The sequence below is a fragment of the Hemitrygon akajei genome, chromosome 1 (genome assembly GCF_048418815.1).
Source record: "Hemitrygon akajei chromosome 1, sHemAka1.3, whole genome shotgun sequence".
Classification (NCBI taxonomy): domain Eukaryota; kingdom Metazoa; phylum Chordata; class Chondrichthyes; order Myliobatiformes; family Dasyatidae; genus Hemitrygon; species Hemitrygon akajei.
This window is the reverse complement of record NC_133124.1, coordinates 135,904,010-135,931,838: the sequence shown is the minus strand read 5'-3', so window position 1 is coordinate 135,931,838 and position 27,829 is coordinate 135,904,010. Positions and strand designations below refer to the sequence as shown.

Genomic DNA, 27,829 nt, shown 5'->3' with positions numbered 1-27,829 from the left:
ATTTACATTTGAGGTTATCTGTTATGTTGAATGTATATTGACTGCTTCATTTGTGACATTGTCCCTTCTGTCAACTATTACAGGGGAGAAGTACATCTTCCATCCCTAGCAATGATCACACAGCAGAATACCAACCAATGCTTGCAATTACCTCCACATATTCAATTCTTTTGAGATCAGCTTTATTGCCTGGCAACAGATAATCATGTTCCACTTTGGTGCTAGTGATCCAAGTTCAATTTCTCTCCCAATATTTTTCTAAAAAAGCCAATCTGTCCAAAGTATACTTAATAAGAGAAAACCAGATCCCAGTAATTAAGAAATGTCCATTCATGTTTCAAAATGCCAATCATGTACCATAGTACATAATTTAATCATTTAAGTGTCTAAGTCTTGGAAGGACTGATGACTGTTCCCTTGGTGTTAATATTCCCAAAAGTTATTCTCTTTGAACTTCCTTCTAAGTGGTTACATTTCAGCAATCAATACTTTTACAAGTACAGTTGATTTCAGTTAATTGGGACATCTTATTTGGGTCAACTCTTAAAGAACAAAAACTAATCAAGAAAATAGCTGTAATTCCCTTCATTTATTTGAACCACTATGCTACTTAATTGAGACAGTTTCTAACTAGCATCAGTCATGTGATTTGTGCGGCCATTAGAAACTACACTGTGTTTAGAGCAAACATTTTCTAAATAGGGTCAGTTTTGTGTTACATTTTCCATTTGGACCAACAGACACCGATGCAAAAGCAGTGACCTTTGATAGTTCTGTTTTATTTTGACCTAAAAAAATTCAAAAGAACACGGCAGTGTACACTAGATGAATTCCCCTGTCAGCAACTATTAGGAACTAATACAGTTTTATGGTACTGTAGTAATATTGGTAGTGTTCTAACTTGTTCAATATTTCATTTAAATACATCATTTGTTACTCAGTTAAATGCTAGTTAGTCTTTTTTTTAAATACCTTTTTACCTACTTCAATAAAACTTCAGCTAATTTGGGACAGATGCTTAAATGGGGCCAAAATGTACTGGCCTTGATGTGTCCCAATTAAATGGGATTCATTGTGTATATATATATTTTTTCAAATATGCAATATATTTACAAAAGAAAGTGTTCCTTTTCCTTTAAAATAGGCTTGCTTTGAGAAATGAGAGCCTAAAGATGATGTTACTGCACGATGCAAGTACTCAAATATAGCATTCTGTCAGATGGACTGTTAATATTGAATGTGAATTATCCAATATGATGTTTATATAACAAGTAATGTAGGACAACACATGGAACAACTGGCTCCAGAGGTGGTGATACAAAATAATAAAGGTTTTTTTGTATATTTATTCAAACCAAAGTAACAGCTGTAAAATTACTGACCAAAGTCAGGCCATGAAGGGATTTGGTCCGAAGGCAGGATATGCAGGCTGAGAGTGATAATGAAATGGCGGAGCAGATGCGATAGAATTCTGCTCCTATATCTAATGGTTGAAGACTGGATGATTATCAAAAACCAATCCAAAACTTGGAACTAACACTATTTAGATGGACAGAATATCTCTCCTTAACTGGAAAACACACAGTAACTAATGATAAATAGAGTTACAACAGTATTCACACCACCACACACAAATTCAACTTAATTACAGACAAGACAAACCTTCCTCCACCTCTGACCACTGTTCCTGAGCATTTTCATTGTCGTCTTCTGCATAATGCCAACAAAATTCAAATTTAGACTGTAAAACTCATAGATACTCCAGACTAATGAAAATAAGCTCTCAAAGAAAATACAAATGTATCTCAAAAGATAAAATGAAAATGTCATTAGAACAGTATGGATTGTCAATACAGCTACATGTTCCATCAAGTTAGTACAAGTTTAAGGATGGTTTTTGTCAATTGATGGAACACTTTGAATTACTGAGGAAAAAGCTGCTCGTACTGTGGAGTTGCCATGATTTCAAAGAAGATTTAATTTTTTTCTTAACTTTGGCTATAGAGGTGAAAAATATATTTAACATCATAGTTTTTAAAATAAACATGAATTGAGTTGCATTCTCTTCTTCAGGTCTAGTAAAAGTTGCATAATTATCAGATGCTCAGACCGCTTCACAACACAGTCTTAGGGTTAGAGTCATACAATATGGAACAGACATGTGTGCAACTTATAGAAGAGAACAAACTAAGTACAGTGATTCATGAGGTACATCTATAGCTTCAAAATAGTTCCAGAATTAATATAAATATGTACTGTATTTATTTATTTAGATGTTAAGAAATCCATAAGTGTAACTATAACAACTTAAATACAGGGTACCTTCCATCAGACACATCTTTAACTTCAATGAGAATATCATGAGAAAAATTCCATGGTGAGTGCATAACATTTAATTCCTCTCACAATCCTTTAGGTAACATTCACACTTCTTTACAACATAGGCGACTGATTAGTTCATAGAGTTTAAGCCAGATTCAACAGCAAGTCTTCCACCTGACTTATTTCCCTGTAACCTATTATCTCTCACACAGTCTTTCAACTTCATCCTGATTCTCCTACCAACCATCTATCTGTTTACAGTAGCCAGTTAGGCAAGCAGCACAATTCTAGAATATGGAAGAAAGAGTACTTGCAGGAAACCTGTGCAGGCAGAGGGAGTTCACACAAATTCCTCACAGGAAACGTCAAAGGATAGATTGAAGCTGGATTACCAGCACTGCAAGGCAGTAATTTTATTTGCTGGATTATTCTGCCATCCTGTAGAAACTGTAGAGTCAAGGTTTAAGCAGCAAACAGCACTTCACACACATACACTGGGTAAATACTATCTCCACAAGGCAGGGCTAACAACTTTGGATGTACCTTGAAATCCAAAGACAAATGCTCTACCAAGTTCTCCCAATATCTTTCTACAACAACTCTAAGAGGCAATTAAACTGGCTCATGAATTGGCAGGTAACATGGACAATGTGCCGGCAGATGCAATTCATTTAGATTGGCACCATTTGATGAGGACCTCTTCCCTTGTCAACACCCTTAACCAGAAGCTTATTTGCAGCAGCCACATAAGTTCTGTGGCTACAAATGATGGACAGAGGTTGGCTATTCATGCCCTGAAACCCCACACAAAGCACATGTCAGCAAACAGAACTTGCTAATGAATGCAGCTCCAAGAGCATTTAGGAAGCTCAATATCACCTATTTGTTAGGCAGCAATGGTCACTAGCACATCATAAATGCTCTGCTGACATTACACTTCATCTGAAGGATTTTGTGTATGTTCTTTAAAATGTACTGCAGAACCCCCTAAGGCTTCTTTGTCAGCATCTCCCAAGCAAAGGCACAAGAAGCTCCAGCTCACCATGACGTGCAAGTTTCTCTCAACCAGCAGTGTTAAGGAGTGAGGCACTCAGCATCATCAAAACTAAACTTTTTATTTCTCTGCAGAGTGGGGGAGCAGGCACACTGCCTTGTGAACTTCGGTGGACCTAGGAAAGGCAGGAAGAACAGCGGAGCAGATAGTGCAAGTGGGAACAACATCAGTGGGGTGTGCTTTAAGCACACATTGCTTCAGTGATTACGACTCAGTCTACCGTGAAGAAAGGAGAAAGGCAGCTTGATGGGGTCCAAGGGCCCGACTTGCCCTGCACCCTCTCCAACAGTTTCAACCACCAACACTTAACCATGTAGATGACTGGAGATGACCGCCACTCCAGGAGTCAGATGGTGAGGTGTAGTGAAGCCTCAGCAGCAATTGGGACTTCACTACCTCTGGAGTGTATGGTATGTTGTTGTGGCAGAGTGGTTTAGGTGACGGACTGGAAACCATTGTTTAGGGGTGGCACAGTAGTGTAACAGTATAATGCTGTTACAGTGCCAGTGACCTGGGTTCAATTCCTGCTGGTGTCTCCAAGGAGCTTTGCATTCTCCTTAGGTTGTGGGTTTCCTTCCACAACCAAAGACGTTTTGGTGAGTAGGTTAATTGGTCAATCACATGGGGTGGAATTGAGGTGGCACAGGATTGTGGGCCAGAAGAGTCGGTTACTGTGCTGTATCTCTCAATAAAAAAAAAACTAGATATCAGCCTATATACCTCCTGTTGCGGCTCTCCCCCAGACTACACTGGCAGCCTTTGTTAGAAGACTAGGGGCAGAGCTTTGTCTCCTGTCAAAAGTTTTTAAAAGTCTGCTATGAAAAATCAAAAATAGAGAATAATTAAAACTTTAAGATAAATAGAAAATAAATAACTTCTCCTCTTCTGTCTGATTTTCAGGACAGTAATTTCTATTCAAATAAATGGGGATTTTATTCCTATTTAAAGTCTTGAAACTGCAGCAGATTCCCCACAATAATGTTTGGAATATATATGGTCTTTGGGGTGTATCAGATGTCCAGGGAGGAGTAGCACCCCTGGTGAAGGGATTTGTTGTTGTGGAGCAGCTCATTCACTTTTGGTTCTCACCACACACTCGTCTCTCACTTGCCCACCATAGCTGCCCGTCGTGATGATTCACCACCCTCTCTCTAAAGATATTCCCCCTCATCTCTGTTCTAAAGGGACATACATGTACTCTGAGGCTGTGCCTGTGGAGTATTCAATATTCCAGTAATATTTGAGTAATGTTTTAAATATATCATTTGATTAAGCATTCCTTCTTTGCATAATTAATTACGGGTTATATGTAAGAAGGATGTGACTGGCATATTGTACATCATTATGCCACCACTTCATATGTGAGTGCCTCACTAAAGAAAAACGAAATAGACATGCTATCCATGCTCCTGTGTTTTTCTTTTGATTAGTGTCTGGATTTACAAAACATACAGTAATGGTGCCCTCTGGTCCCAGACTCTCCCTCTATTGGAAACATCCTCTCCATGTCCTCCCTATCGAGACGTTTCATTTTTGAATCCAGTCTACCAAGTCAATTGGAACTGAAATAATTATAACAGCGAGAAAATACATTGCTCCTGAAGTACCAAACATTATAGTAAAAACAGTATTTTATAGATATTTTGAGATCTTAAGTTGTATGAATTATTAGCATTATCCCAGAGTATACAAGTACTTTTTTAATGCAGGTTCAATGGTGCATGAGAATTGGGTCTGAATTGAGTTTCGGGGCACTCAAAGGATTGGGGTCCTGATGAGTTTCAGGGGACAAGTGAATTGTCGCATAGCTAAGTTTCAGTGGAGCTTAGAGAATGTCACCTGTGAGGCAACTGGACTTTGGAATATTCAGATCAAAATGTAGATGTGACAGTGGATGAAGTCCCAAGATGTATTGCTCAACATCTTGTTTATTGCCTGCCTGTTACATGCTCTGCGTAGTCTTTTAGTAAGCAAGGTATAGGATTGGTCATTATCCCCCCTCTGCACATGTATTTTCTTATAGTCTAAGGGAATTAAAATCAAAAACACTGCAAATGGCTACTGTAAATGAGTAATTTTCAAACAGATCTTCTATAAAAGATATTATAGCACAAATATTCAGATGATATTTCACTTATTACTAACTCTAGAAATAAGTAGCAGTTACCTTTGCCAGTTTGGAATTATCATCAAACTTCTGCAGCTTATGTACAGATTCAAACAGCTGTAACTGGGATCTCTAGGGAATTACCCTTTCCCGTTCTTTCATGTTTGATCCTTTATGCCTAGTGACCACTGTGTGTTAGCAGGTCACATGTATAGTGGGCTTGTTACAATTAACAAAGCACAGAACTGTCTATTAACAATCAATTCCGTGTTTGTTTGTATGATTTCCTCAGACAGGAACACCCACAGATTATGGAGGAGGTCTAGTTGGAACCTTTGTTATGACTTGGTTCCATCATTGGGGATTGCACATCATAGAGCCTGGTCCACTAGTAATGTTACACTTCCCTTTCTTCCAAATCACAAACTTTCATTGATTTCTCCCCTCCATTTTGCTTGCTTCCCCTTTCACTGTTTTCTGCCCTAACCCAGCCTTCCCCCTTATTTTTCCCCTTCCCTCAATGTCAGCGAGTATGACTGCTGGGAAGAGATCTTTGTAACAAGATTGACTTATCTTCCAGCTGGCAGCACGCAAATGAGGTAGCAGCTGTAAGAGAAGGCTGAAGCTAGAGTCCATGAACATGCAAAGTTCTCTCTACTCCTTCAATACGATGTCCCAATTGAGCAAATTTTTGTTTTGGGTTAACACCCAATATACTACTAGAACAAATTATCACTCACTTACTACACCAAAAATGGGTGAAAACCAATTTGTAAGCATATCAATGTAAAATCAAGTACCTAAAGGTTGACTTTAGCCCACTTCTAGTGCACTAAATGACAACTTTTTAGCCCCAACGTCAAATCAGCTGTCATCTGTAAATAGCAACACCTTCACTTTAAGAAATTGTTTTTGTTATTTTACCATAGTGTTAGAAGTACAGTAGATTTGCATGTTCACTGAGGGCTGTTTCCATGGAGATGATGGAAAACACACGGAGGGAAGGCAAGCAATGAGGAGAATGGAAATAAACAGAGTGAATTGGAAGGAAGGTTAAACGTTAGAGTTTAATCACCTCCCCCAGATTATGGAGGGTTTCATTAGAAATTGCAGTATGTTTTCACTATACTAAATATCATCATTGGGGATCACAGATTACAGGATCTAGTCCACTGATATGCTTTTCAAATACTGTAAATGTTGTTTGTATGCAGAGGACATCATATTAAAATAAATGTTGGACAACAGTGAATATAAAAAAAATCCTAGCAGCAATCCTTTAATTTGTATATAGATCTGGACATTCTACATGATGTACTTTGGCCTTTGACAAGGTTCTGCACGGAAGGTTAGTTAGGAAGGTTCAATCGTTAGGTATTAATATTGAAGTAGTAAAATGGATTCAACAGTGGCTGGATGGGAGATGCCAGAGAGTAGTGGTGGATAACTGTTTGTCAGGTTGGAGGCCGGTGACTAGTGGTGTGCCTCAGGGATCTGTACTGGGTCCAATGTTGTTTGTCATATACATTAATGATCTGGATGATGGGATGGTAAATTAGATTAGTAAGTATGCAGATGATACTAAGGTAGGTGGCGTTGTGGATAATGAAGTAGGCTTTCAAAGCTTGCAGAGAGATTTAGGCCAGTTAGAAGAGTGGGCTAAAAGATGGCAGATGGAGTTTAAGGCTGATAAGTGTGAGGTGCTACACTTTGGTAGGACTAATTGAAATAGGACATACGTGGTAAATGGTAGGGCATTGAGGAATGCAGTAGAACAGAGTGATCTAGGAATAATGGTGCATAGTTCCCTGAAGATGGAATCTCATGTGGATAGGGCGGTGAAGAAAGCTTTTGGTATGCTGGCCTTTATAAATCAGAGCATTGAGTATAGGAGTTGGGATGTAATGTTAAAATTGTACAAGGCATTGGTGAGGCCAAATTTGGAGTATTGTGTACAGTTCTGGTCACCGAATTATAGGAAAGATGTCAACAAAATAGAGAGAGTACAGAGGAGATTTACTAGAATGTTACCTGGGTTTCAGCACCTAAGTTTCAGAGAAAGGTTGAACAAGTTAGGTCTTTATTCTTTGGAGTGTAGAAGGTTGAGGGGGGATTTGATAGAGGTATTTAAAACTATGAGGGGGATAGATAGATTTGACGTGGATAGGCTTTTTCCATTGAGAGTAGGGGAGATTCATCCAAGAGGGCATGGGTTGAGAGTTAAGGGGCAAAAGTTTAGGGGTATCACGAGGGGGAACTTCTTCACTCAGAGAGTGGTAGCTGTGTGGAACGAGCTTCCAGTAGAAGTGGTAGAGGCAGGTTCGATTTTGTCATTTAAAGTAAAATTGGATAGGTATATGGACAGGAAAGGAATAGAAGGTTATGGGCTGAGTGCAGGTAGGTGGGACTAGGTGAGAGTAAGTGTTCAGCACAGACTAGAAGGGCCGAGATGGCCTGTTTCCATGCTGTAATTGTTGTATGGTTATATATGGTTACTCTGTGCTGGACCATCTCTTGACATTAAGTCAAGTCAAGTCAACTTTTATTGTCATTTCGACCATAACTGCTGGTACAGTGCATAGTAAAAATGAGACAACATTATTCAGGATCATGGTTTACATGACACAGTACAAAAAACTAGACTGAACTACGTAATAAAAAAAACACAGAGAAAGCTATACTACAGACCTACACTGGACTGCATAAAGTGCACAAAAACAGTGCAGACATTACAATAAATAATAAACAGGACAGTAGGGCAAGGTGTCAGTCCAGGCTTCAGGTAGTCTGATAGCTTGGAGGAAGAAACTGTTATATAGTCTGGTCGTGAGAGCCTGAATGCTTCGGAGCCTTTTTCCAGATGGCAGGAGGGAGAAGAGATTGTATGAGGGGTGCATGGAGTCCTTCATAATGCTGTTTCCTTTGCAAATGCACGGAAAGTTGGCAGATCAAGACCTCTTGATCCGTTACCTGTCCACAAGTGTATTCCACACATTAATGTCATGAAAAGCTGCAGGGAAATGGTGCTAGCATAAGGTTTACTGGAGATAGGATGTGTTTGGTCTCCTATTTTGCATTTCTTCAGCAAAAATGAATGCAAATGTATGAAATGCTTTCTTCTGTGCCAGTTAGGCATGTAACTAAAGCGCAAAAGGATTTTTCTGATCTAGTACCTGGGTGATTGTACTGTCACGGGTATTTCCATGTTGCTGTAAGTATTCCTGCTAGAGTGTGTAAATTACATTTTTCTGTTAATAAGGTTGTAATTTGCTATAATAGTGCAGATCTGAAGTTTAATGTTACATGTAACAAGTTCAACAGGTTTGTGGTTTACATATGGTAAAATGCAACTTGTCCATCCATATTGGGTGCATGGAAAATATCTCTGCATCTGAAAGGATTTATCAGAAAGAATGCATTGTAGTGAGTCTGTGGCTTCAGCTCAATGAGAGTGGACATTCCCAGGAGTCTTGCTGACTATGCTTAGAATTTCAAATGGTAATAAATACTTCTGTTACTTCATGTCATAAAATCTGACTTAAAACTTAATTTGATGAAAAGCAGTTTTTCCAAAACTGTTGCTAGGCAATTTAGTGACATATTCCCTTTTTAAAGATGAAGACTGCAGTCTATGCATAATTAGGAAATACATCCTACAATGGCCTTGAAGCCCTGAATATAATTTGGTGATAATAAAAATTAACTGTATAATAAGCAACGCATATATTATAAGAATATGTGCAGGTGTGCTTATATGCAACACAGAAACATACCTAGTGAAACTTCTCTCTCAAACAATTAGTACTTATATTCTCTACCAACACCCTTTGGATAAAAATGACTGCAATTGACACAACATGGTTTCCTGCCCATTCACATGCAATGTATTATTTGGAGCAAACTTTCTACTCTAAATCTAATTTTATATCAGATCTAGACAAATGATTATGTTTACAATATCTGCTCCTTTTAAAAGAATGGGGGAAAAAACTAAAAAAATGTAATTACGGAATAAATTGTTCTGGACAATTGAAACCAGAGGAAATCTATTGCAGTTGTGTTTATTTCTGCAGAAAAAAAGCCCAGTAAGGCTCCTCCACAAAAATAATGCTATTTCTGATTACAAACCTTCATAAAGATCAATTCCTTCTTCTCCATTGTCTGGGAAGAAAGCAACAGGGAAGAAAATCAGGAATAAACAAAAATACATGCATGGAAAATGGAATTTCAACAAATAATATTTCACAGGTAAAGCTGATTTCATTTTCCCCTAAGAAACAGAAATAAAACTGGTGCTTTAAAATTAAATTTTAAGTAATTTAATATACAGTATTTTTGTTTGAAATACATGTTCCTTAAGCAACTCTAATCCATTCTGACACAATAATTCCACAAAGCTTGGTCTATTCAAAAGAAAAACCAATGCCATAATTTAATTCTACATTATGTAATATTGTAAAGTAATAGAGTACTTTAGAAGTGGTAGGTTTTTCCTAATTCTGAAATGTAAATAAGTATGTGGAAATAATTTGGTTATGGGTTGTCAGTAACAAAAATAAAGCACTTCACAATAATTATATTACCGCAAACAGTATTTTACTTCTGTTATTAAAAACTCTATCATATAGCTCTATCCAAGATTAGGAAGTCTGTCAGCATATTTGATCAATATACATTAATTCTATCAAACCATTATTCAAGCTAAAAAAAATCAGATGATGAAAACCCAAAATAAAGACAGTACACACTGGGGATATTAAGCAGAGAAACAGCTTCAGTGTAAAGATAACAGAGTTAATGTTTCAAGTCAAACTGTTAGCATTGTTTCTGTCTCGATGGAAGTTGCCTGATCAGATAAGGATCAGCAATTTTTATTTTCATTCTAACCATTTTATAGTTTGATAAGATTTGTCTGTCATGTAACTTCCGAATAAACTTAAAAGTCTTGTGCAATGAGCTTCTACTTTCTCTGCATTTCAACACTGCCAGACCTGAATCAGCTTATGCATTTCTCACTATTTGATGAAATAATTAAGTAAGTATGGCAAATCCAACTCACTTCTCTCCAGAGTTCCTTTAGATGGAAGTTGTGGCAACTGTCGACCCCTCCGTCCTATCATTGGCGTACTGGTTGGACTGGTTTGCACTGATCCGCTACAGGGATGTGACCTGCACAATTTTAAGAATACTGTGGTTACTTTCTGTGAGAATGTTGGAGGAACTGCAAAGTAGGCACAGCCACCGTAGGATTGTTAAAATAGGAATTGCACAAAATATCATGTGCCAATGAAATATCAAATTACCTTACTGCATCATTCTTAAAAGAATTTAACCAATGTGTGAAAAATGTTTTTACTATGCAGAAAACTATACCCCAAACACAATATGCCAGCAAACTCATAATACGTGAAAAATAAACAAAAAAATGTATGTTAAGATAAAGCATAGATTTCTGCAATCTGCATCAAAATGATTGGTTCATAGTTAGCGATTTATAACCCTTCCAAGAATAAAATAAAGATTAGTTATATAAGTAACACTACCGAGTTTATTATATTATGCACGGAAAATATTATTTGGCTCCCCTATTGCATAATTCTTTAATTGTTGTTAGAAGTGAAAATAAGTAATTTTCACAATTTTTGATATTTTAGAGATTCAATATTCAGAAGGTCAAAGAGTTAATAGTGAAGCATAATAACTAATAGCGGAACTAGATAGGATGAACACAATATCATTCTCTAATCTGTGCCCTAGTAATCAGGTCTTTTTGGACTTTAGGTAGAAGGATGATTTGTGCATAAAAGCCAAACTCTGCACACTACAGCAAACTTGAGATTATTTCCAAGTTGATTGACAATAATCACGAAATTGGCCAGGGCACTTTGGGATGTGATTTACCTTAGTACATCAGATGTTTGCTAGTCATCATACATCACAAATACAACTCCAAAGGAACTAGAAAAACTGGAGGAACTTAACTAGTCAAGCAGCATTGGTGAAAAGTGAACCCAGTCAAGCTTTCAGAACTGAGGAAGGGTTATTGACTGAAATTATTTACTAGTTTCTCTTTCCACTGATGCTGATTGACCAACTGAGTTCTTCAGGTATTTCTGTTTTTCTTTTCCACTTTAAATTATGTTGTCTGATGTACATCAGACACATCTGTAGTTGAAAACAAAAGCTACCAGGTAAAGGTGTTGACTATAAACTATAAATTATAGCAGAAGAAGGAATACATCCCACAGTGTCACCAAAGTGATGCAAACTACAAGGCTCCCATTGGGACCTTGATATTTTGGCAGCATCTCTGCCAGACTAATTTTTCTTTGCTTTACAATCATCGCTGACAAAGACCATTGCATCTCTGTAGGATGCACAGCAGTGAAAAATGCCCCTTGGGTTTGGAGTTTGGGGCCACACACAGCTGTGTAGTTTGGGGACTGTGCTGACACCTAGGAAGGTGCCATGTTCATCCCCACTTCATCTCACCATCATCTTTTCCCTCACCTCCATGGTAGCCTTTTATGTTACTCTACTGTGGCTGCCATGGAGAATCTTCTTTTGATTAATTTCCTGGATAATGTGCAGGCATCTACTGTCTACAAACATGTAGGTAATATGTTTGTACATTGGTTTAGTAAGATTAAAATATAAAAGCCACTCAACAGAGATTTTACTTTATTTTGACTCCCTCAATCAGATGATAGTGTTAGAAGCTGCAGCCATTTATAACACCAAGAAAAGGGTGAACTCCAGTGAAGATTTAGTTTATTAAATACTTAATTTTATCTGAAACATGTAACTCATCAAAAATCAAAACAAGGTGGTATTTTTTAAAATGTCACAAAGTGCAATAAACCCATTGCACAAAAACAGAAATTAGCATATTCAACAAAAGGAAATTAATTAATTCAACAAAAGATATTTGAGGAAAACAGGTCCAAAGCTCTTGGCACAGGATGGGTTAATTTTAAAAAATGTTAACAGTAGGGTTTTAAGCTTTTCTTAATTATATATTTTTATTGATTAATAAACAGATGAAAGCATGCCAGTAAATGAGTCATTGGGTTGTCTTATCTTAGGTTGTTTAGAAAGCATTCCCATTCTAAGTCTCAAAAATGCTGGTAGCAGTAATTATATTATATAGCTCTATAAAAAGGGTCTTTTCTCAGGTAGGAAATCGGCCTATTTTCTTAATACTGGTTATACGTTCCAAACATCATGATTGCAAGATGCAAGTAATCACATGATCAACATATAGTAAGGCATTGCTACATTAATATTTGTACTGCAGGTGGCGAGTGCATTAAAGATTGCATCCGATTCCTTTTAATGATCTTTGAGCTGTAAAAGAAAAGCAAAATCATCACCAAATGCTTAATGCAGCAGATTTTCCAGGCTTCTTTAACATAACAGATGCTGCAAAAGAATGTTGATAAACAAAATACATGATGGCCACACCATTATATCCATGCAAGGATATAAGTGCTGTGTTTATTGCTACAGGGAGGAGAGGACTGAGGGCTTCTAGTGACTATTCTATGATGAAGGGGAGGAGGGTCGTCACTCAGCTACAGAAAAATAAAGGGTGAGTTTGCATGGTGGCGGGGTGATTAGTCCAGCAGTTTGATGTATCTCTTTCACCTCGTTAGTGCAGGTGAGGGAGGGGCAGATCGTCCCGATGTTAGTGAAGGCATCGATCTCATGACGTTTGATCCGGCACGTTCAGAAGATCTGGAGCGGGAGTTCATCCGCTCGAGCACAGGCCGTTGCTCTGATGATCTGGATCTTTGATATTCCTGTCTATCGGATGGCTCGCGGTTCCTGTAATGTCAGTCAGAAAGCCACTCAGTTGAACTTTAACCTTTCAAAATTAATGTTTATGACATGACTGTGCACTTCTGGCTTGGTTCAAAGTCAGAATTATTTAACTGACTTTGTACATACTTGAGATAGAGACAAGAACCACTATTATAGTGGATGTGTCATTAATACTCAGTAAATGTCTCTGGAGTTTAAGATGCTATTCTGAAATAACATCCTCCAATCAATGAAAATGCTGAATTTCCGATAAATGTTTTTAAGTTCTCCATGGTTAATGCAGATTATATAGTTTGTCAGAAGTTAACGCCTGTGGTGGGAAGAAAATGAGTCAAACAAAATTGATTGGTCCCTCTTCACAAATTGCACGTGAGCTCCAAATGCTGATCTAAATTCAATTCAAGATACTATCATATAATTCAAACATAATGAATAAAATACTTGAAGTAATCATGAATATTAATAGAACATTCAATTATGAGAGCTTTATGCTATTTGATTCATATTGCAAACTTCACTTCAAAGTACAGACTCTATACACACACAGTGCATTTTCTGAGCACCAAGTTCTCCAAATTAACTGCTACTACATCATGATATCATACTTGCCCTTTGTACATTACTTCAAGACACATTCATTAAAACACCAGACAAAACATAGTGTTTTTTAATAAATTTAAATAATGTATGGGTATTTTAATAGCTTAGCAATTCACATACACCCAACTGCCTTAATAACTTAGAATTTTACTGATTCATTTAAGTAATTAAAACATTCTTCAGCTATTGAGAATTTGTATTTCAAGGACTAAAGTAAATGATGCAGTATTAGCAAATGCTCCTCTACCTAGATTCCCACTCAGAGCTGGCTTTGTTTATTTGGTTAAAGATATTGAAAGCAAAGAGCTAATACATATAGTATAGCATGGTGGTGAATATTGGTAGCTCAGGTGGAGGCGTTTGATGTTGTAGTGTTTGCTGAGCTTGGCAATTAGCATTTCATCACCAGTCAAAGCGACATTCTCAGTGTGCAGTTGCTGGTGTTTCTCTCTGGGAGCATAGGCCTTCATATGCTTGCTTCAGTCTTGCTTGATTGGCTACCCTTAAAGCCCATCTGAAGGGGTAGTCGATCAGGAGCCAGGCAAATGAACAGGCGCCTATATTAACGTGATCACTCCCAGAGAGAATCACCAACCATTGCGTACTGAGGATGTCACCTCAACTGGTGATGAAACATCTGCAAGCTAATTGCAAGTTCAGCAAACACCACAACACCATACATGTATAATATCCAAAGTGAACAGGAGGAAAATTCAGTCAGTTCCAATCAATTTTGTGAGAGCTCAAATTGGAATGTGGTTGTGGTGCAACACAAGGGACTTCCTGTCTCTGTGAGGAAAAATTTGCAAGTTGGAGCTGGATCCTCAGAACGCTTGGCTCTGTTGCCTTGATAGACACATTCAGACTTCAGGTAGTTCCATCAGAGCTGCCAACTTACCATTCCCTCCACATCAAATTATAAAGTACAAAGAAGTAATAGAACTTTATATGTGGCTTGTCAGCAGTGATAGTTACAATGTACTCAATGAATATTGTAGATATGTTGTTCAGTCTATTACTTTTCAATTTTACCAGTAGGAAATTAAATTGTGCTGTGCTCATAAGATTTAAGCTTGTTTATTGTCATTCTTCAGCACATGAGCGTGTATAAAGGAGAATGAAATAATTGTTTTCCAGATCAGATGCAGTTTCAGAAATACACAATAAGCATAAAAACTCAATATATTTAAATATAAAAACAATCCTATAAAACACAATGTACAAGTAACTGTTGAATGTGGCCACACAATACTCTCATACACAGAAACTTACATAAAATAACAGTAGATGTAGGAGTATCTGAACAGCAGGCGACTCTGACAGGAAAGGAGGATAAAGTGACTCCGCTTACTAGTAAAGGTTGGGTGCTTCAACTTTTTCCCAGCCATAGCACAGTCAATCTCTTTTTAAGTGATTCTTCAGCAGTCACAGTAACTCCTGCATAACTCCAAATCAGTAACATATTAAATTAAAAGTGTACTAATATGGAGTCTCTTCATCACCTGGAGAATTTGAAGTCCTCATGAGAATCATTTAAGTATTTCACAGTGGCTTTGCAAGGAAATAGACTTATAAAATAGTTCACGACTCAAAAAGGCACATGGTATCACCTGCTGAGCAGTTGTCCAGTCCCAAGAAGCAAAAGATGTTGTAACAAGTGACAGTTTTCCAGAGAGGAGGGTGGAAGAGAATATGAGTTAAGTGAACATACTCGCAAAACGTGAAAGAGTGACTCTGGCTCATTCTGATCATAATAGATATTTTAAACAAGATCCCATTTCTAGAATCATGAGTTTCTTTCTTCTTGTAGTAGACAATTAGTCAATTTCTTGTGCTGAGAAAGCCTGGTGTACCAAAGTAATGGTTGCTACCATGGGATGCTGCAGATTTCAATAGACCCTAAAGCCCAAGGAGTCAGAGAGACCTGAAAGGATATTGTACATTTTGGTGATTGAGATAGTACCGCTCCTGTTTCAGTGAGGAGAAAAGGCTGGCTACAACAGCTTGTGGATTAGGCCTTGGGATGGAGTGTGACTGGGAGGGGGTGGAGAGATCTAAAAGAAGAGTTGTATCCAAGGCAGTAACTTTGAAACATTAAACAAATTCAAAGGAAAACACGCGAGTCTGAAATGCGGGTCTAACTTCGGTTTTACTTTAAGTGAGGTGTACACATATCACATTGTAGAATGGTGACATATGCAATAAATGTTTTCTTACTATTAAAGAACAAAAATATTGCACATATAATAACTGTTGCTACTAGATCTATACAACTCCACCCCAACTGTTTCAAAATCCAAGGGTCTGACACATATAGAAACATAGAACATGTACTTACATTTTAAATTACCTAGGATTACCCATAGCCCTCTATTTTTCTAAGCTTCATGTACCTATCCAAGAGCCTTTTAAAAGACCCTATTGTATCTGTCATAGGTCTAGAAATAGATATAGTAGCTAGTAGAAAAGAAGAAGGATTGTTTAGAATACCTAATAAAGGATTTTGTTTCATTTCCACATGTATCTAGTGAATAACCATTCATGTTGCTAACTTCAAAACCAGTTACCACAAACAACACATGGATCCCTGCAGAACTTTACTGTTAAATTTAATGTGGATTTAGATCCTATACAGCCTCATTCAGCCAAGTGAATGTATATTAGATGAAACTATTCCCCAGTGGATATTTTGGAAGGAGCACTAGGCTTAAAAGTTATTTTCAAGGATTCGTTCACTCCAACTGTACTTTGGAATAAAGTATTCTTAAATACAAGAGTTTGAGAAATGTTCTGTGAAGAATGGTAAGCCCATTATCTTAGACCATAAGATATAGGAGGAGAATTAGGGCATTTGGCCCATCGAGTCTGCTTCACCATTTCATCATGGCTGATGCATTTTTCTCTCCACCCCAGTCTCTTGCCTTCTCCCCGTATCTCTTTATGCCCTGACCAATCAAGAATCGATCAACATCTACCTTAAATATACATACAAACTTAGTCTTCACTTGCCTGTGGCAATTAATTCCACAGATTCACCACTCTCTGCCTAAAGAAATTCCTCCTCATCTCCGTTCTGAAAGGACACCCCTCTATATATTATATAGAGATATATTTATTCTTACTTCTTATATCCTAAATCTTAAAAGTATTTGCCACATATATTTAAAATTCTTGTTGAGAATGTTCCCTGCTTGATAATTTTTGAAAATTGTATTATAAAAGACAATTGTGATCTGCATACATTCATTTTAAATTTAAAATGTATTAACTTACAGAAAGCAATGACAAACTATTTTGACAATTATGGTTTTAAACGACAAATATATTCTAAATATAACAAAGTAGAAATTGGTTCTCCTTGTTCCATAGAAGCTTGCACATGCCAATATGGAAATTAGCGATTTTTAAGGACTTTTTCAAAAAACTTGACTATCTTGAGTAAAAACGCACCTCAAGACATGAGTGCCGTCCAGTTAAATGAGAAATACAAGAGAACTAATGTGGAACTGATAATCTGCCATTCATTAAAAAGTAATTCCACCTCTGTATGCTTAAAGAAAATACATTCTGGCAGTTCGAAGGAGTTCTTGTAGAAGTGTGAGTGCAGATAAGAAAAAGCTTACCAACACAACAGACATTTTGGAAAATTGGAACGTCTCCTTGGATGCATCAATCTTTTCTGCATTTAAGTTCATAATGTGAAAATATATCAAATGGTCAGTTCACTCATAGAGAAATGATACAGGATGCTGAATGAGATGAAAACTAGGATACAATGAACAATACCAGCAACATGCCCAAAAATAATATTATATAGAAAATATTTAAAGTTGTCTTCATGTTTAAATAATGCTGAAAGATGTGTTTTATTCATAATTTAGAGTGTTTGCATCTATTCCTGACAGAAACCTTGCCCTAAGAAGTGTGGATTTTGGCAATTTCTGTCACGATTTACAACATGAGAAATGATGTCATCAACTACATGACGCATGCTACTGACTTAATGATAGAAACTGGACCAAAGGTTATGACCTAGTGCCTTCATTGAAAGTTGGAAGCCATGTGTGAATTGAACGTTCCCAGCTGGGACATCGTTTTCACTTTCAGTGCAGCCACAACATTGATTTTAAAGTACAGTCTTTCACGGGTAGGGAGCACCTATAAAGATTGCAGTATCTATGGGATAACAGCTAAGGTCTGTAGTCCCCAGGTATCATAAGGAGTGGCCTGATTATAGCACTATGTGCAGTCAGGGCATGGTAAAGGAACAAAGCAATTTCTTAAAGTGAGGATATCCCAACAGAGATTTTTAGTGATACCCGACAAAGGGCCATCTAGCAGATCAGAAATGCATGAACTCCACTTTCTAGACAAAAATAATTCTAACATTTATTTTCTGGAAACCTACTGCAAGTCCATACAACAAAAAAGCTGACAGGTAGTGAATCTGAGTAGAAGTTGCCATGGCAATTAGGTTTCCTGTCCTACCATGGAATCTTTGCTGCTTTCATGTTACTTAAAACTCTTTATTAAAAACTATTGTAAACTTATCTTAGACCATATGATATAGGAGCAGAATTAGGTCATTTGGCCCATTGAGTCTGCTCCACCATTTCATTATGGCTGATCTAATTTTCCTCTCTGCCTCAATCTCCTGCCTTCTCTCCATATCCCTTCAAGCTCTGACCAATCAAGAATCTATCAACCCCTGCATAAATATTCATAAAGACTTGACCTCCACAGCTGTCTGTGGCAAATAATTCCACAGATTCACCACTCTCTGGCTAAAGAAATTCCTCCTCATCTCTGTTCTGAAAGGATTCCCCTCTATTCTGAGGCTGTATCGACTGGTCTTAGACTCACCCACCGTAGAAACATCCTCTCCATATTCACCTGCAAATTAACCTTTAGGGAATCATACACAAAGACTCCCAAGTTCTCTTTTCACCTTTTTTTTGTATTTTCTCTCCATTTAGAAAATAGTCAACCTTTTCATTTCATCTACCAAAGTGCATAACCATACACTTCCCAACACTGTATTCCATCTGCCACTTCTTTTCCCTTTTTCCTAATCTGTCTAAGTCCTTCTGTAGCCTCTCTACTTCCTCAAAACCATCTACCCTTCCACCTATCTTCATATCATCTACAAACTTTGCAACAAAGCCATCAATTCCATCATCCAAATTATTGACATATAACATAAAAAGAATTGGTCCCAACAGTGACCCCTGTGGTACATCACTAGTCACTGGCAGCCAATCAGAAAAGGCTCCATTTATTCCCACTCTTTGCCTCCTGCCAATCAGCCATTGTCTTATTCATGCTGGAATCCTTTCTGTAATACCTTGAGCTCATAGCTAGTTAAGCAGCCTCATGAGTGTCACCTTGTCAAAGGCCTTCTGAAAGTCCAAGTACACAACATCAACCGATTCTCCTTTTTCTATCCTGCTTGTTATTATTTCAAAGAATGCATGCAGTTTTGTCAAGTAAGATTTTCCCTTGAGGAAAACCATGCTGACTATGGCCTATTTTATCATGTGCCTCCAAGTACCCTGAGATCTCAACCTTCATAATTGAATCCAACGTCTTCCCAACCATTGAGACCTACAGTTTCCTTACTTCTTGAAGTACTTACTTCTCTCTCCCTTCTTGAAGAGTGGAGTGACAATTGCAATTTTTCAGTCTTCTGGAACATTCAGAATCTAGTGATTCTTGAAAGATCATTACTAATGTTTCCACAGTCTCTTCAGCCATCTCTTTCAGAACCCGGGTGTGTACACCATCTGGTCCAGATGACTTACCTACCTTCAGACCTTTCAGTTTCCCAATAACCTTCTCTCTAGTTATGGCAACCACATACTTCATGCCTCCAACACCTGAAACTTTCATCATACTACTAGTGTCTTCCACAGTGAAGACTAATGCAAAATACTTACTTAGTTCATCCACCATTTGATTGTCTCCCAATACTACCTCTCCAGCATCATTTTCCAGCATTCAACTTCATCTTGTTCAGCTTCATTCCCTGCACTTCCACTTACATTGGTGACTACTTCCAAATGGCTCAGATTCAAAGACTTAATTTTGAATGTCTTTGTGAGCTTGATATACTAAATCTACGGAATCTCAAGTTTTGATTAACCCCACATTATTTTAGAACCAGCCATTTAGACATTATCTGTTCTCTCTGCCTCAGTTTTGGTTGCAGAGGCCAAATCCAGTGCTCTAAAATGGTTCCCACAATCTTTTCTACCTTCTCGTTCTCAATCATGCTTTAAATTTATTCCAAAAACATCCACATCCCTAACTTCCTCCTTTCTCAGCATCATGACTCAGCGAAGTTCATTATTTTTGCAGATATTTCAGCTTGTGGTCTCAAATTTCCATTTCTTCCAAGAAACTTATTGAATTACAAGACTAAGAATGTTAAATATCTGCGATCTCTAAAGATTAAAATGTTTAAAGTATTAAAACTTGCGGGGCGGGGTGGGGACTGCTTAAGTAGAACTGATAGTGGCTGATATTCAAGCATGAAGTCAGAAATCTGACACCACACAAAACAATGTAAGTACCTACATGGACAACAAACCAACTGAAAATGGCAAGATAAATAAGATTTGGCAGCTGTCTAGCATGCAGGTGAAATCAAAAATTTAATCAGGTAAGCAGGGGAGTGGAGAATTAGATGTAAGTCTAGAAATGAGACACCAACACTTCTTCCAAAGTTTTTTGAGAATCTTAAAGCTTAATTTTAAAAAAAGATTAACGTAAGTACAGGATGAATGCCCCAAAGAATTCACATGTAATAGAGGACTGAGGAGTGATTAAGGGTGGGAAATGACTGGGGTTGGTTGGTATTGTAGCACCACTGGTACAATTAAAATCACACTAGGAACTTGGAATGGGATTCAAAATGCCAGTGAGGTGGAATTCAGTCATTGGTCAATACACTGCAACTAAACAAGGTGCTCAACGTTGTATAATTAAATTCTGCTGCTTATTATTACGAGCTGCACAACTGGGAAGGGACACAGAAGATAGTAGATTGAGGGAATACAAATGTGTGCAATGCTTTGGGACTGAAAGTGGAATGACTGAGCATTCTTGATTTGAAACAGAATGACACAGAACAAGAGCTACTCAAACAGGTTGCAAGAACTCAGAACATGAGAAGGTACAAATGAAGAGAAAGAGGGTAAGTTGATTTATAAAGGCAGAAAGAAATTGGAAGAAAGCCAAACAGTGGAAGGGGGGCCATTTTCTCTTCATGCCATGCACCACCTCTTGCATTAGTGGAGCAAAAGGTAAATAATTGAGTAACATGTATATAATTAATAGAAAGTAGAGATATTAAACAAGAAAGAGTGGACAAGGCAGAGAATGAACCTTATACATTCTGAGCAATAGCACAAGTGTTGCACTGGTCTTTTAAAAAAAAATCTTGACTACCTTGTTGGTAACAGGAAATATAGCACAGAAAAGGCAAAATAACATTAATAATTTGATAATCCACATTTTAATACCTCTTCTATTATTTCCTCAAAAAAAATGATGTGAAGTCTTAACATTTTGAAGGATTTACTAAAATATGGTCCTCAGGTAACTAAGCAGCTAATCAAACTTTATAACAACACTACCTATCTACAATCAATACCTCATTTTCCCAGCTGGCTCACTCAGTTCAGCTTCTGCATGATCTGGCATCACTTCCACTGTTTCACTCCTTTTGTAGCAGGAGCAATTGGAAAGAACAAAACAAATCATAACAACCATGTCACTGGCTCAGATAAAAGGGAAAGGAATCTACCTAGAGGAGATGTGGGATAAAGGACAAAAAATAAACTGTTCTAAACAAACTTTACGAAAATGCAAGGATTAGAGACTTGCCAATTTTTCCAGTTATTTATCAACAGTTGTTATATGCTGGAGGGCAATATTTTATATCACTATATAATTAATTGATGCAAGCAGTTTCAAATATCACTGCTTTGTATAACAATCGAAATTCTGACCTGTTCACTCTGCTGGACAGCAGCATTTGATTCAACTTACAGTTTTGGAAACAAATGCTCTGATGGCAAAAAGTCAAACAATAGGTAATTCCTGTTGGGACAAAATGGATATCAAGTAAACTAGAAATTCATCTGGCTTTTTACACAGGGCAGAAAGAAGCTGAATGTGGTCTATGTTTATTTAATTGTCTGCCTGTTCTCATGGATGCTTCTATAGCCATTCTGTTGGGGAGATAGGGAGGGAAGTAGGGTTAAGACCAGGGAAACTTCCTCACACCAACCTACAACTGAAATCTAAAGTTTGGTGTTGTGTAGATTTCAGAGGGTCTAACTGGAGTAGTTATTACATCTTTGTGAGCACAAATTTGGAGGCAAATGTCAATAGACTGTCCAATAATGTTATGATTTTTGAAGCTGCTCAATAGTTGAGTACAACAATTCAGGAACAGCTTCTTCCCCTCTGCCATTCAATTCCTGAAGGAACATTGAACCCATGAGCACTACCTCAATGCATTTTTTATTTTTATTTTTAATACAACTTATTTAATTTAATTATTTTATGTACACCCAATTATTTTCTATCATTATTGTACTGCTGCCACAAAGACAACAAATTTCAGAACATATGCTGGTGATATTAAACCTGATTCTGATATCAGATTCCATTTCAAATATACTGTATGTCCAAATTATGTGCTTCTGGTAACAATGGAATCAATAAAAATTGGAAATTAAATCTTTGAGCATTGTGCTTTGTTTGTACATGTCACATTCAGTGAGTTATCCACTTCCAGTGCAAACCTGCACAAACATTGTGCATAACTGCCTGAAATTTGGGCCTGCAATAATTCAACTTACTGTGGCTACAGGGGAGTGCTGCTTGTGCATTTGGTTATGTGTTAGATAAGACTTCTGTCGTCAGATGTAAAATAATTTTAAGTTGATCTACTCTCTGTTCAGGTCTCTCCCTGAAATCCAGATGTGAATAGTACTCAGATTTCTAGTGTGACTTCAGGCAAATATAATGATGATGAAAGACGACACTTCAAAAAGGCTGGAATATAAAAGCAAAGATGTAATGCTGAGGCTTTATAAGTCATTGGTCAGACTGTATTTGGAGTATTGTGGGTAGTTTTGGGCCCCTTATCTAAGAAATGATATGCTGGCATTGGAGATGGTCCAGACGAGATTCACAAAAATTATACCTTGAATGAAAAGATTAATGTATGAGGGGCATTTGATGGCTCTGGGCCTGTACTCACTGGAATTTAAAAGAATGAAGGGTGATCTCATTGAAATCTGTCAAATATTGAAAGGCCTAGATAAAGTGGAAATAGAGAGGATGTTTCCTATAGCGGGAGAGTCTAGGACCGGAGAGCACAGCCTCAGAACAGAATGATATCCCTTTAGAAGAGAGATGAGGAGGAATTTCTTTAACCAAAGGGTGGTGAATCTGTGGAATTCATTTCCTCATACAGCTGTGAAAGCCAAGTCATTAAGTATACTTAAAGTGGAAGTTGATAGGGGTCTGACAGTGGGAGGACTAAAACAATCAGAATGTCTTTGATGATCATTAAACGTGTTAACAACATCAGAATATTTTACAAGGATGCTTTTAAGGGCTAGAAGTCTGGATTGGATGGAAAAGGAGCTGTTGCTGCAGCTTTGAGTTTATGGACAAATGACGCACATGATCATCTCCTTGATGAATGCTGACTCAAGGCAGCATGACATGAAATGGGTTGAAACTGGGCTTTCCTCCATTTGACTATGGCCTCTGTTCCATAGATTGACTTTGCATTATGCAGCAAAGATGTAGACATCTTTCAAGCTGAAACTCCTGAACACATACTGTTGCTGTGCAAGTGAAAGGACAGACTGCATTCATCTTGCAACCCTTGTCTGAGAATATTTTAATCACAACTCTGGTGGTAAACTTCCTGATACAGGACTGTTATCCACTTTTTATATAATGGATGTGATCTGCCATCCTGGAACTTTACAGCACAACGTATTCACTGGAAAGTATCTGTACACACTTCGACAGAAACTGGTGGCTATGACTCATTATTTGAGTAGAAGGAGTGTGCACAAGATACCAAATGACACAGAGCCTCACACATCATTTACACTGATATCAGTGCTGTTACCAAAAGCACTGAAATATTCTATTTTTGTCCTGTCAATATTTTACCAAGAACTATGAATCCTGTAGTTTCCTACTCTTTCCATTTTTGATGTAATTGAACTCTTCCTCTTTTTTTTCCCAGAATCCACAGCTCAATTACATGATGCCTCTCTGAGCCTCAGTCTCCCAAATCATATCCCAAATTTGGCCTTCATAATAATCACTTCCTTTTTTTATCTCACTTCTATAGATCAGCTGACTTTGTTTCCAAACTTTTCTGGTATGACTACGAGGGACCCTAATCTTCATACTACTTGCACTGATCAAACTGGCAAAATTAATTTAGAGTGCAAGTTCATGGAATACAATCAGGAAAGTTTGCAACAGTAAACTGTTTGCAACAGTAATCATGAAATCAGTTCAGAAACACAATCTTGGAACTTGTAGAATGAAACTGGATTCATTAGTAATTTTATAGTAAGGGATCCCTGAGGGAAAATTGATCATAATGTGTTAGAATTTTAAATTCAATTCTATCAAAAACTTCTGCCATATTTTGGTTAGAAACTAGAGAACTGAAATTAAATAAAACCAACCAAAGAGGGTTGAGGGCCATGTTGGGCAGGTAAAGACTGAAAAATTAGACCAAGTGGTTTGCCAGTGGACAATGATAAACATTTGATGAGATGTTTTTGAATTCTTAAGAAATTTACCTGTCTTCCATTGAGAATATGAATTCCATACAAAAGGCAATCTATCAATGGTTAACTGAAGGAAAGTGTTAGACTAAACTGGATAGTTTACTAGTCAGCATAGTAGTAACCCCATGGATTGAAAGAAAAGGTCCCTTTTAAAGGTGGAGGGTATGTTTGGTTAATCTAAGAGAAATATTGAAGATCTATTTAGAATATGAATCTATTTAGAATGTAGATCTATTTACAAGAATATATAATAGGAAACAAGTGGATGCAGCATAACAATATTCTCTGCAGTATTTTCTCAAAAGCTTTATCATAAATACCACAGAAAAGGCTGTTCTATAAAATTAGGTTTGGGAGGTCTTTGAGAAATTCATTAACATCAATAGAGGCTTAACTAAAGGATAAAATAGAGTAAGACAGGGAATGAACCTTGTTAACATTCTCTGAACTACTGCTATTGCTAATATAGAATCATGCAGCATAGAAATGCACCCTTTCTGCTCACATTGTCCAAGCTGAACATGATGCTTATCCCACTTGCTTGCAATTAATCCATTTCCCTCAACGCCATTTCTGTCTGCATATCTTTCCAAAGACCTTTTAACCATTGTAATTATATCTGCTTCTACCATTTCCTGTTTGATATAACCACTATCCTCTGTGTGAAAATACCCATCCCTCAGATCTCCTTTGAATTTCTCATCTCTCACCTTAAACCTGTGCCTTCTTGTTCTCCCCTCCACCTATCACCTCCCAGCATTGTACATCATTCCCACTCTATGCATCTCCCATCTGCCTATCACCTCTCTCAAATGGATCAACCTATCACCTGCCAGCTCTTGCTCCTCTTTACTCACACCTTTTTTTATACTGGCTACATGCCCTCTCTCTTTTCAGTCCTGATGAAAAGTCTTGATGTAAAATACTGACTGCCCATTTTCCTTCTCAGATGCTGCCCATCCCACTGAGTTCCTCCAGCATTTTGTATCTTGGTCCACATTTCCAGCATCTACAGTCTCACTTGTGTCTCCCCTACAGTTCTACAATCCCTTAACCTGCAAATAATATTCTGTCTCTCCTATCTATAATCCTTGTTATTTTATAAATATAAAGCCACCCCTCATCCTCCTACATTCACAAGTTCTTGAATATCTCCTTAGAAGTACAGCTGCTGAATCTTTCTAGAATCAGGAAAATTTAAGGACTATAAAAAAGCAACGCCAGGATCATTAGTTTGCCAATGCAGTATCCTCTATGATCATGATTGTTTGAGGTTCCTTGCTTCCTTTTGTCCTAAAAGTTTCTGAATAACTGAAGTCTTTAAACTTATCAATCATGAAGCGAGATAACAAATAATTATCTAGTATCTCTGCAATCTTTCCCCATTCATATCTTTAATGGAGACAACAATTAATTTTGTTGGACACCAGAAAATCTGCAGATGCTGGAAATCCAGAGCAACACACACACAAAATGCTGGAGGAACTCAGAAGGTCAGTCTGCATCCATGGAAATGAATAAACAGTCAATGTTTTGGGCTGAGACCCTTCATCAGGATTCCTTTGTTAATTTTGTTAATTTATTTTTATATACTTGTAAATTCTTGCTTTTTTTTTGTTTCTTGCTAACCTTCTCTGAAATATAGAGGGAAAAGTAAATCACGTCATCTTTTGATGACTCCTATATATTTCTCAGTCCTCTGGAATGGCATTAATCTGTACAATTCGATAACATACTGTCTTCAGTTTTCTTAACCACAGATCCTTCTCTTAAGAACATAAGGAATATGAACAGGAGTAGAACATTCAGCCCTCAAGCTTTCTCCACCATTCAACAATATTATCCCTAATCTGCTAGTTATTACTATTTTCTTGAAATTCCTTGATCTCTTTAACATCCAGAACGCTTGATTAATTTAACATCCAGAAATCTATCATTCTCATTCTCACAGCACAATCGCATACTGGTTAGCACAATGCTTTACAGTGTCAGTGACTCTTTTCCTTTACACTGGTCTAATATGCTACTTGCTTTTATTTTGGCTACTTACTTACTTTGTCTAATACATTTCTAACTTCCACTGCCAACCTTGTTTTTTCTCTCTCCCTCCTGAATCTCCTCTCAGGTTCCCATTAAAATTAAACTGTCCCAAAGGCTCCAGCAAAGTCTCCTGCATTGATAGTGATCTCAGATCTGCGAAGTATTAACAGTCCAGCCTGTACAGGTTCCATCTACAAAAGCTTCAGAAGTTTTCAGAACAGCTGCAAAATATTCTTAATTGGGAGGGTGAGTAGCTAGAAATCATGGTGCAAATGGCACAAATGACATACATAGAAAAGGGGAAGACGTCCCACATAGTGAGGATAAGGAGTTGGAAAGAGGCTGAAAAGCAGGTCCTTGAAGGTAGTAATTTTTGGATTACTCACAATGCCAAGGGAAGGTTTAAGCTAGTTTGACAGAGGGATGGAAACCAGGTCAGAAAGAGGAGGATAGATGTCATGACTAGTGAGAACGGGCAGAAGCAAAGTGATCGACACAAGGGGATGGATGGGGTAAAGTGTGTGTATTTTAATGGTAGGAGTATTATGGATAAGGGTGCTGAACTCAGAGCCTGGATCAGTACATGGAACTATGATGTTGTAGGTATAACAGAAGCTTGTTTGTGAGAGGGACGGGAATAGACCATTCATGTTCCAGGGATTCGATGTCTGAGAGGAGATGTAATGGAAGCATTACTCACTGAATCTATATAGCTAGAACTCAAAAATAAGCAAGATGTGATCACTCTGATCGGATTATACTGCAGAGTCTGCATAGTCACCAGGATATTGAACTCGCCTTGTAGAGGGTAAGTTCAAATTCCCCAATAAAGTCTGGAGCTTTTTACTGCCAGAGGTCTAGGTAGGACAAAATTTGTTAGATATATCCAGGAGGGTAACTTAAGTCAATTTCTTTGGATGTAGATGGTCGAACAAGAAGAGGGGCTATATTGGACCTGAACCTGGGGAATGAACCTGGCAAAGTGACTGAACTTTTCAGTGGGAGAACCGTTAAGGAACAGTGATCTCAGTTCAGGGTTTA

At 37.5% G+C, this 27,829-nt stretch overlaps 1 protein-coding gene across 3 annotated transcripts in view; it reads right to left on the bottom strand.

The window, feature by feature from the left end:
• Nucleotides 1-27,829, bottom strand: part of rims2a (regulating synaptic membrane exocytosis 2a) — a 1,051,530-nt gene that overhangs the window by 286,455 nt on the left and 737,246 nt on the right. For 2 of the 3 annotated variants that reach the window (XM_073052040.1, XM_073052005.1), the window contains exons 18-19: nt 13,131-13,310; nt 10,543-10,652 (exon numbers count right to left, since the gene is read on the bottom strand). The exons of the other annotated variant lie outside the window; for it this stretch is intronic. In XM_073052040.1, coding sequence (XP_072908141.1) covers nt 10,543-10,652; nt 13,131-13,310 — 290 coding nt within the window. The remainder of the gene's footprint in view (nt 1-10,542; nt 10,653-13,130; nt 13,311-27,829) is intronic. 3 annotated transcript variants of the gene reach the window in all.